The 11,018-nt window shown below is 41.6% G+C and overlaps 3 protein-coding genes across 7 annotated transcripts in view; 1 reads left to right on the plus strand and 2 right to left on the minus strand.

Moving 5' to 3' along the window:
• Window positions 1-102: 102 nt before the first annotated feature.
• Window positions 103-4,976, minus strand: decr2 (2,4-dienoyl CoA reductase 2, peroxisomal). 5 transcript variants are annotated; one of them, XM_019887833.1, is made up of 10 exons: window positions 4,885-4,976; window positions 3,364-3,465; window positions 3,173-3,241; window positions 3,010-3,061; window positions 2,800-2,935; window positions 2,369-2,493; window positions 2,058-2,151; window positions 1,885-1,989; window positions 1,513-1,701; window positions 103-1,006 (listed from the first exon to the last, which is right to left on the minus strand). In XM_019887833.1, exons 1-10 carry the CDS (start codon window positions 4,926-4,928, stop codon window positions 975-977), a joined length of 948 nt encoding a protein of 315 aa, XP_019743392.1. In that variant the 5' UTR covers window positions 4,929-4,976; the 3' UTR covers window positions 103-974. The 5 variants fall into 5 exon arrangements, with proteins under 5 accessions (XP_019743392.1, XP_019743396.1, XP_019743395.1 ...); XM_019887837.1 differs by lacking the exon at window positions 4,885-4,976 and adding an exon at window positions 4,700-4,771; XM_019887836.1 differs by lacking the exon at window positions 4,885-4,976 and adding an exon at window positions 4,040-4,095.
• LOC109526512 (retinol dehydrogenase 13) lies at window positions 4,743-7,484 on the minus strand. The gene is made up of 7 exons (XM_019887832.1): window positions 7,344-7,484; window positions 6,807-6,925; window positions 6,516-6,671; window positions 6,306-6,410; window positions 5,893-6,105; window positions 5,650-5,751; window positions 4,743-5,072 (listed from the first exon to the last, which is right to left on the minus strand). The coding sequence occupies exons 1-7, from the start codon at window positions 7,406-7,408 to the stop codon at window positions 4,765-4,767; spliced, it is 1,068 nt and encodes a 355-aa protein (XP_019743391.1). The 5' UTR covers window positions 7,409-7,484; the 3' UTR covers window positions 4,743-4,764.
• Window positions 7,485-9,747: 2,263 nt separating this feature from the next.
• Window positions 9,748-11,018, plus strand: part of sbk1 (SH3 domain binding kinase 1) — an 11,396-nt gene continuing 10,125 nt past the window's right edge. The window contains exon 1 of the mRNA XM_019887830.1: window positions 9,748-9,937. Coding sequence (XP_019743389.1) covers window positions 9,900-9,937 — 38 coding nt within the window. The 5' untranslated portion in view covers window positions 9,748-9,899. The remainder of the gene's footprint in view (window positions 9,938-11,018) is intronic.

Raw genomic sequence — 11,018 nt, forward strand, 5'->3', positions numbered from 1 at the left:
TCCGAACACTCAGTTTTCCAAGATTTACACGTTCAGTTTTGCATTTGTATTTCTTCCAACCACACGACCAAATCCACCAAGTCATAGGACACAAAAAATGCATAAGGTACATACATTTTTTTTAATTGTAGTTTTACAGCGCCCCCACCTGGCGCAAACCAATACTGATTCTCCGAATGGATGACAGTGCGTGGATGTTGTACTTTTTAAAGTCTTCCAAATTAAAAGTGATTCCCAACCTTTACTCAGCCAAGGCACATATTTTACATTAGAAATTAAAATGTCATACAAATTATATATACCAAAATGATGACGAGCTCGTCCCCATTTACTCACAAATTGAAATCTGGGCCGCCTTTAGTTGACCATAAAGCTTAACACGGTATCTGTTGTATGAAAGGCAACATGTGGCTTGTCGCTACACAGGTCAATTGTAATTTCAGCCATTTCGTGAAAGAGTATTTAATTGTTCGGCCAGTCACTATACGTCACTGGCATAGATTAGATGAACAAAGATACATCATGTGTAGTAATTAAAATTAACATTTTTCAAACAATTAAGTAACAGCTGATGATAAACACTGAATTTAGCACCCAGAGAGACTGGATCATGATGGAAAATTCAGGAAATGACTCCACAAAGGATCCAATATTAAATATAATAAAAGTTTTACTAAGTGACTGATCATCACAAAATGGAATGTGAGGACAAATGTACATGAAATGCAGAATATAACAACACAGGATTAAAACTACATGGTCCTGTATCACAAACGTTGGCAGTCGTATTGAATATGTGACATCTCCATATTCCAGTTGGATAAAATATTGTTCATGTCATTTCTTGGAAAATATGCTTATTTGTGGTACAACTCTGGCAATATGAGATATATATACTTAAATGTATCAGTCTCCAATTCTGTAGCCTGAAACAGTGTCACAGCACTGCAGCTTTGTTACTGTTTTGCTCATTTTTATTTGTCTCTCTTTTCAGATGACCAATAACCTGGAAAAAAAGGAAAAGAAATATAAATTATTTTCTGTCTGACAGTGAAGCAATTTGTTAAAAAAAAAAAAAAACACGTATCAGCGATTCCCAACCACTGTGCTGTGGCACATTAGTCTGCCAGCAGTCATCATCGGGTATGCCGCGAAAAATTACATTAAATCGGTCCAAAGAGTGTATCTTTGTTCATGTTTCTTTGACAGCGACATAGAGTGACAGACAGAAAAATTTAATGTTTTTCCACTCGACGTCAGAAGGTATAATTAACCCGTGTAGCAATCATGACGGAAATACAGTGACATTTTTTTTTCAATGACAATGCATGCCTTGGCTTAAAAAAGGACGTAAAGGACTTTTAAAATGGAAAGCACTGAAAAAAAAAAACAAAACGAAATGGTTTTCCATTTTCTACACTATCATTTGAAAAGCTACACCTCCACACCTGGGACAGGAGGAAAACAGGAGAACCCCTGCTCAGAGTTTAGCGGATTTAGAGGAGGCTATACCCATCAGCTTGGAGGCGTCGTTAGCTGAGGTCAGCCAAGATCCGCCATCCGCCACCAGGATGGCTCCGGTCACGTAGGACGAGGCCCGGCTGGCTAAGAAAAGTGTGCAGTGGGCCATCTCGGTCTTGTTGCCTGATCGCTGCAAAGGAATGGACTGGAACAGACCAGCGGCCTCCCCTCTCGGACCACCTTAGAGAAAAAAGAAAGTGTTTTATACCACTGTTATTTTAATGAAGAGACAACTGAAAATTCAGGACAGTTTTTCTTTTTAAATAAACATTGATTAAAATCGGAAATCTTTTTTTTTGTTTGGGGGGGGGTGAAATTGTATTTTAAGTTTGTACAGAATAATGCAATTCTTTTTTTTTTTACCCAGTCTGCGGAAGCCCTCTGTGCCAGAGATAGGACCAGGGGCCACAGCATTCACTCTCACCCCACTGGGTCCCCACTCCACAGCCAAATGCTTGGTCATGGCATCTAGGAATAAGAGAAAATGTAGAAGAGTGTTAAGAGTCTTAAAGTTGTCAATTATAAACAAATCTTACCATTTGCAGCCTTGGCAGATCCAGCGTGCACCTGCAGCGCTTGTCCCTTGTATCCAAGTGTTGCAGAGATGTTGACAATGTTGCCTCCGTGATCCTGAAAATTAAAAAAAACAAATCAGGCTCTCAAAATAAATGAACTGCTCATGCAATTTTGCTTGGATGCAATCTGCCTTGTACGTGTGATGTGTGCTGACTTGGGTAGGGCTGAATAAAAATATATATTTGAATTGCATTTTAAATTGCATCCTTTGACATGGCAACGGCAATTTGAATCTAGATATTTACTGCCCTCTTGTGGTGACTTACAGTACCTTGAACCACTTCTCGTACACAATTTTGCTGGTGTTGAACGTTCCCATGGTGTCGATCTCCATAACCGTCTTGAAGGCGTTGAAGGAAAGAGCAGCGGCAGGACACAGGAAGTTGCCGGCAGCATCTGTCAGAACACACTGAATCTTATTTTGTGTTACGTCAGAGAAGCGTTGGTGACCTTTCGCTGACGATGTCTTCCCAGCGACACAATCTTGTGCTGTGGACTCAAGGGCTCTTGGCATGAAAAGATAAAACAAAAGTTGATGATTAAGCCTAAAATCTGTCACACTTGATCTTTGTTCCACGTCTATCTGCATGCCTGCAACGTTTTATTTTTCACATTATTTACATGCATGGTATTAAATAATTGGTCGCTTAGTTTAAAGACCTCAAGAGTGACTCCGCTTCCACTTTTGTTTTTTTGTCTTACTGTTAACAAGGATGTCGATGTGGCCCATTTCTTTGAGGGTCTCATCCACAGCCGCTGAAATGCTCTCAGGCTGCCTCACGTCCAAGCACAACGGGAGGCAGCGTCGTCCCGAAACGGCAGACAGCTTGTTCGCCGCCTGGAGGAGACACCAAATGCGAATCGGATTCTCCAAGACCGACTACTTGGCAAAGATAAAAAAAAAATGAAAACCTCAGTGAGCTTGTCTTTGTTCCTGCTGGCAATCACCGTGTGACAGCCATGCCTGAAAGAAGAGACAAATAAAAACATGAGGGGATTTCCACAATCAGGGTCGTATAACTCCACTGTATTGTTACTTATAGATTCCACAGAAGATGCCGACTAGTTTCCTCACCTCATGAAGATTTCTGCAATCCGTAGTCCAATTCCTGATCCACCACCCGTGATAAATGCGACCTGATCCCTGAAAATGCATAGACTTGAAAGTCACTTCATGTCATAACTACCACGTCAGACTTCTAGTATTTAGAAATGTGGTCATTCTAACCCACATGCAGCCGGCGAATGTCCAATGCAGTGTCTTACTTGAGTAAGTCTGGGCTGTAGATGTGAGTGTATGAAGTCAGGCAGTCATCGGAAGCAACGTCTTCAGGGAGCAGATCACAAACTCGCTGTGGCTCTGCCATCCTAGTCAAGAAATATGGAAAGGGCTTTCATCAAACATGCCACAGATGCATTTATGTACGCACACGATGATGGACTGTCAAATGCAGTATTAAGGATCAAACACAGGGTGTTCATAAAATCTTTTGTGACAAACTGCCTGGAATCAATCTGACATAGAAGCAACGTAACAAAAGCAATGTTATTGAAAACTAACCACTAAACACACAGAACAAATCTTATTGACATATCTGGTGAACTGCTTTTGTAATGCTGTACATTTTTACGAGATTAAATACACACAATTACATAGACAGCACGGCCATCTGAAAACAAATGGACATTTACAGTCGCACAGAATGCTATTTTTGTACAGAGATAACAAATTTTTATGTTAGCATCTGATGCTGTGCTTTTGCAATGAATGTCATGTAGCTAACTGTAGCCTGTGTTTTCGTTACCTTTCGAAGAACAAATTGGTCAAGAGCACCGAAAAAGAACTTTGAAAGCAATTTCCGAAACAAATGATCGAGCTTACTCGGCCAATGTGGCTTTTGTACGCGTCCTTTACTTGTGAAGTTGGAGTAGTTGTTTGTACCTTGGACACTAGTTTTCAGACGCTGTCTGCGGTGCATCCTGGGAAATGACGTTTTCCAGGATTATGTTTCAAATACTACAGTCAAATTCAAATGTATTCGTTTGCGTTTTTTTCTATGATTGAGTAATTTGTAAATAACTATGTCAATATATTTAACGTGAATATCACGTTTTGTTTTATTGACCAGTTGGTTAATAAATTATCCAGTATTTACATTACAATGACCGCCAGATGGCGATGTTGTTTAACATATTACCGGAGGGGGGGGGGCTCTCACAGGCGGCGTTTTTCTAGCACCCCCAAATTAAACCCTGCTTCCACGAGCATCCCAATACTGTATGCCATATTAATTTATAAAGTTGCCCTTTTAATGAGAAAAAAGCATACTTGTACCATAAATTCCCAATGAAGTGTCTTTCAAAAACTACCCCAGAATATCACTTAACAGGCAACAATAACATTAATATCTCTTGTGGAGATTTTGGAGACAAAAACCGTGCCAGGGGTGCGGATTTGCACGCACTGTAGATAATTTAATTCCAACACTGTCGGCATTTTATACATGACTCATTTGTTTGTTAGATTTCATTTTTAAGAGAAACTTGCTCGAAGGAATCATAGGAGCATAAAGGCATGTGGCCAAATATATCCAGTATTTACTTAAATCAGTTGCAACTGAGCCCTGTCCCTTGCCGCTGCCATGCCGAGGCAGTAGAACAGACGCGCTACGACTCCACAGTTCCAACAACTGGTCCTGGGTTTTGTCCATGTGTCTGTTGACTTAGTGCTGGCAGATCGGCGTGGCAGGAATTGCTGGACTGTCCTTGGTCCTCCTTCAGACCTACCAGCTTGCTGCTGATCTCCCACAGCCTGCGAGCAGCCTCCTCATCCATGGCCTGGGGAGCTGGCTCCTTTTCTGTCAACACGTCGTAGTAGCGCCCCGTCACCCCCTCCAGCTCTTCGGCCACGGCCAGGTAGATGCTGGGCTGGGCTCCCAGCTCGGGGTTCTTCACCAGCAGGGAGAAAAGGGGACCTGGGGAGCAAGCGTAAGGGAGGCAGAAACATTGGAGCGTGTTCCAACAATTTTATTCGGGTCAGTTTGATTTGAATTGTAAATGAATACACAAACATGGAAGAAAAAAAAATATGAGCGGTGCTGGCGTGTTCATTTTGGAGAGAAGAGACCATGTCTTGGCAACTGACAACTGCACACCCTCATGCATTTGTAATTTTCAAAAGTCCTGGTGGATTTATCTCATTAAATAATCAAATTATTGTATATATTTAAACAAATTATTACAATTACAATTATATATTGACATTAATTTACTGTAAATAACACTGGTCAATAGCAAATTTTAATCAGAGATGTCCATAAAAGTATTTTTTATTTTTTTTGTATTTAAAAACATGTCTTTACTTTTTTCAAGCACATCAGGTTTTTGAGACGATTTTGATTATTTTTTTTTAATTTGACCAATATTGCGGTTCATCTGAATTATTGATAATCCTAAAATCTTTTTTTTTTTTTTTGATGATGTCTTGATGGATTAAGGATTTAAAATGGAAGATGCTTTTTCATTTTTCAATAATAATTCCGCTGTACTCACTGAGCACGGTGTTGGAGAATTGGGATTGGTGCAGACCAGTGTGCCTGCCAAGCTCAGTGGAAACAACGCCAGGGTGCACAGCATTCACGGTCACGCCTGTGCCTGTCACATATAAAAACAAACGTAAGAGAAGTTACCGGTAATTTAAAAGTGTATTCCTACTTTCGGCTCGCCCTGTAGATATCTAAATCAGAACAAAACAATAAAAGCTGTACTCCCTCCCACACATGTCACTTAACTTGCCTTGTAAACGCTTGGCCATCTCTCTGGTGAAGAGAACGTTGGCAAGCTTGCTCTGACAGTACGCTTGCTTGGTATCAAACTTTCTGCTTTCCCAGTTCAGGTCCTCAAAGTCCATCTTTCCAACAAGGTGGGCGAGCGAGGCCAAGTTGATCACTCTGCTGGGGGCGGATTCTTTTAACCGATCCAGCAGGAGATTGGTCAATAAGAAGTGGCCTGGAGGCAGACAAGAAAATATTTGTCATTTCTCACGGAGAATCATTCTCGTGGGTTTTGATTCAAAATAGAATACACCCTCGCGTTTGGGTGGCTACTGTGTCATGTCCATCCATCTATGAATTTTCTCCTTTCAATTTAACATAAAGAAAGATTAGGCCTACTTGAGGCATATTTTAAACAATCACACGCACGTTTACCTAAGTGGTTAACTCCAAACTGCATGTCAAAGCCATCCTCTGTTTTCCAGGCAGGACATCTCATGACCCCCGCATTGTTTATTAGCACATCCACCCGCTGTTCCTCTGCAAGGAAATATTATTTTCAAGAAAGTATCACCTTTTCCTACAGCACGGAGCTGCGGTGAAAACAAGATTGTGTCACATGTTTGTTTTTTTTCATGAACTCACTTTCTTTGATCCTCTCGGCAAACTCACGTATGGATTTCATGGAGGCCAAGTCAAGGTGGCAGGCGTAAACATGAGGATTTAACGTGTTACCTCGGATTTCTTTGGCGGCCGCCTCGCACTTCTCCATGTCTCGACATCCCATAATGATCCGACCCCCTAACCATGAAGAAAAGTGAGGGAAAGCAGTCATAGGTTCTGTAAACACTCGTTTTTTAGAGGGGGATTGCATTATTGTGGAATTTTTTTTGCTGGCCTTGGTCTCTAATTCCAAATATCATCATGTTTACGCACCTCTCTGGGCCAGTTCCCGTGCCGTCTCTTTGCCGATCCCTGTGTTGGCCCCTGTGATAATTACAGTCTTCCCATTTAGCTTGGCTTTGCTAGGACACCGGCCCCCAGTCACGTGGTTCCTGTGAAAGTGAGTCAAATCAAGATTTCAGGTAGACTGAGGAAAAGCGTGAGAGGAAATCAATAGATGATTTAAAAAAATGAAGTTATATTACAAGGTCAGGGGTAATTGGTAAGCAGTTGTTCCTTTTGAGAAATACTGCACTTTTCCCAGTTGGGATCATGTCCTTTTCCTCTGATATAATTCATGAAAGTAAGACCAAATAAAATTGCACATACACAGTGTTAAAAATCAATTCAATTAAGTTTAGTCGACTAGATTGTGTTTGACTTGATTTGATGGACAGAGGGAACATAACTGTCTTAATAGGAAAACAGACGAAATCACGTGTACAGTATATACAGTAAGCCACAACAAACACTGTATGATATTATGTACAGTACAGTCTATTAAACAGTGCTCATTCAAGAGCTACTCACTTCACTAAGACGGCACATCCAATAACAGTTCCAAAGACAGAAACAGGCAAGACATACTTGCTCATTGTGTATTAACTTATGCTAAATAAAACGTTTCGTTGGGGTACAGTAAAACGAACAGCACAAGGTTAGGGTCGCTTCCTAATTACGTCACAGCGTTGCTTGCCATTCTGGGAAATGTAGTCTTGTACCCGGAAGGGACTTTCAAAAAGGGCAAATAATAAAAATAATCATCATCATCATCATAATAATAATGAATTAAACTTTTAATGAAACAAAAATATACAAATGCACTGGACTAATCTGGTGCCTTTTCAGTAATATGCATAAAATTTATAGTTTTTCTGAAAATTATTGACTTTACTTTCACACCAGTGTTTCCCAACTTCACTTTTGCTAAACACTGCCAGTATTTCACATTATTTTCTTGCATTTGATTAGGTTACAAGTATTTGGAAGCTATCTGTGGTCAAAATTAGAATGCCTTCTGTCAGAATCATGAGCGGATTCCATTGTGCTATTATTTCTCAGTTTGAAAAATGGCATATATTATAAGTCACTGTCTAACACAACATAGCAACCAAAAGTTGTTAAACCAGAAACTTTCTGTAAAGAGGCCATTTGAACTTGAGCTTATGTCACTCCACTGACGTTTATAGGGCAGCAAGGACACGGGAAGCAATTTAGGAGGAAAGATTTGGGAACAAGAAAGAAACAAGGCCAGGTGGAAACTTGAGGCGACACACAAAAAAAATCTAAATCTAGGCCGTGAGTCTGGTGTGTGGCAAAGGGGAGATGAAAGACAGAGTGACCGAAGCCGAGCAGACGGTTACATCTGTTAATAATTTGAAGGTGTCTTATCCCCCCTGGTGTGCTTGACCTTTGCGGTGCTCCCTGCTGTCAACATGAATACTTGACCTTGGCTATGATTAATAGCAGCACTGTTTCTGTGCTAACCCTGGTAAAATTAAAAGGAAAAAAAACATCTTGGCCCATTTACCACTTTGCAGTAGATGCATCTGTTTGGTTCTTCTTCTCTGCTGGATGTAAAATGACTTAAAGCATTATTTCCCTTCACATCTTCGTCCACTCGGGCAGTCCAATCCTGACTCACATTACATTAATTTACTTTGTGGGGCATTTTTGTATGGTGGTGTGCCTTGCCATCTTTTTTTTCCTCGTGAAGGTTGGGAAATACTGTTCTATCCATTTATCTGCAGCCATCCACCTACTCATGATAGTTAATGGCTCTTCCAGGTCATTCCCATCATGTCCAAGCTGTCTCATCTGTTCATCTTAGCAAACAAGTGCTGGCAGAAGTGCTGTTGTTCATCATGTACAGTTAAGGGAACGTGCCAGTGCTGTGAATTAATTGCCTAATAAGGACAGTTGGCAAAGACATCGCGTGAAGTGCTCAAGCTGTTGAATTATGCAAGAGGGGAGCAGCTTGTTCCTTTCGAGTGCTCAAATCACTCAAACTACAATAACAGGAGTAGCAGTGCAATGATTCTGTACTCGCGGGTTGCACTGAAAAAAAATTTCACCGCAACCCCTTTCAGTGGTTGTTGGGTATTACAGCGCTCCAGAATATTGTACTTTGTAAGAACCTACATTATTGACATGACTAAATATTGCACTGCATCAATGCGCTGCTCCTTCTGGTGTGCCCGCCTTGGCCATCTGGGGGCGGTATCAGACAGACAGACAGTTGCGCTGTTCATTGAGACGTCTCAACTCCTTTCTCAGCTCACCAGTGCAGCACTAATATAAGACGTTCGATGCAGAGGATAAAGAACTTTTTGTGCCATTTTTGCTTGGCGGTTTTCCGTAAGACAAATTTGAAATAGGAGTCTTGTCTCAGTAAAGCTTGGCATAGACTGCACCGCACTGCCGTCGCTGAGAACCTCCTTAGTAGTGGGGTAATATGAGAAGAGGCACTAGGACCCTGGGCATGTGAGCAGTGCAGACGGCAAACAATGAAGAGAGCAGAGTAGTGGGAACCAGCACAGGAGCAACATCTGAACCACAAAAACCATCCCTAGCCCCTGCACCACATTTCAACCTCGCATCCCTCTTTCTCACCTCCAGGACACAAGGGCTGGGAGTGGAACATACTCATCTACGCTGGATGTGCAGGCTTCTTCTGGCTTCTCTGTTTGTGAATGACTGGGACTGAAGTGGGTCATGCAGTACTACTGAAGGGGCGAAAGATAAACAACCCCCACCTAGGACTACCCTTGAGCCTTCCGCCAGAGGAGAGATGATCCGAGCTCGCACACCGCAGCACCCAGCATGATGCGATCACCGCATCCGCCTCCGGATGAGTAGTCTCAAACCTTTCAAGGAACAGGATGAGAGTCAACTGAGGGAGCACATCCGCACTTTTCATCAAGTCTGTCTGTCATCCAAAGCATTGAGATTTTTTTGAGGGACCTGCCCAGGATTCTTTGGATTTTCTTTCATTGATTTTTTTTTTTTTTTTTTTTTACTTTTTAAAATTTTTACCTGTGTGCTTCAGGTTCGTGCAGTCTCCAGAGGTTCCGTGCTGTGCAGAGAATGCAGGACCATGGAGGAGAGAGACAAGTCCCCAGCAGGTGAGGGCATTGAGGTGCACTAATAAGAAGTTGGGAAATCAATTCTTCTTTATACCCAACGGGAGACTCGCATTGTTGTAGTATTTTTCATCACAAACCTTCCATTTGTTTGGCATTACTTCAGAGGTTCCACAGTTATCATATCTATACACACACTTATGTATAATATGCAATAGATGGCATGAATGGGAGGAATGTTCCGAAAAAAAAATCAAGTGAAATAAAGAGAAACAGCGTGTTCGGAGAGAAATGATGTCTCAGTTGTAAATCAGTTGGAAATGAATCAGCGACGCTTCAAAAATTGTCACTTCTACCGCATCATTCTACAAATCCTCCTCTGTTCCGTCCAATACTTTGACAATCAATGCGGTTCCACTTCATAAACTCCTAAACACATTATATCAGCTCATTAGGGGGAATCCCATGAAAAGGCTTTTGAAACCGAGAAAAAGGACAGAGCTTTTTCAGCTTTGAGTAAAATGTACAGCTTGTCCACAGGCTACAATAATTTCACATTGTAAACAATAAGGAAAAGTATCATCAGAATCCAAGGCTGCCACACGTGAATGAATATCTTGAGTGTCCAAATGAGTGTATCATTTCGTCCCAAGTCTGCAAAACATCTTGTGTCCATAGAAGAAACAGATTTTTACATCAACCTGCTGCCACCGCCATCTGGGAGGAAACAGCTGTCTAATATAATTTCATTACGAGCCTTCTCAATCAATACCTCACGCGAGGTTTCGCTGTACTCGTACTCACAGTTTTATTCAGCTCCATTTAGGCTCTGCTCTCCTCGCGCAGTTTTCCAATTAGGACAGTTTTTTTTGTTTTTTTGTTTTTGGGCTGCTGGATGCTCGGAGACTGCTCTTTTGTGTCTGCTCAGTGTTGTATACACGCGCGCGTACATCATGCAATTTAGTCAAATGCTTCATAATGAGACGGTGGGGGAGGGTAAGGGATGTGCTATTATTCTCGTAAATCCCATTATATATACAGGACTGTTACTTTGCCTTGATGGGGATGGTGAAATTGCTTCTTCATGAGACAACCAGCTCCTCCCCCGCCCCCCCCCCACCCT

This window comes from Hippocampus comes, unplaced genomic scaffold, assembly GCF_001891065.2.
Source record: "Hippocampus comes isolate QL1 unplaced genomic scaffold, H_comes_QL1_v1.1 scaffold416, whole genome shotgun sequence".
NCBI classification, from domain to species: domain Eukaryota; kingdom Metazoa; phylum Chordata; class Actinopteri; order Syngnathiformes; family Syngnathidae; genus Hippocampus; species Hippocampus comes.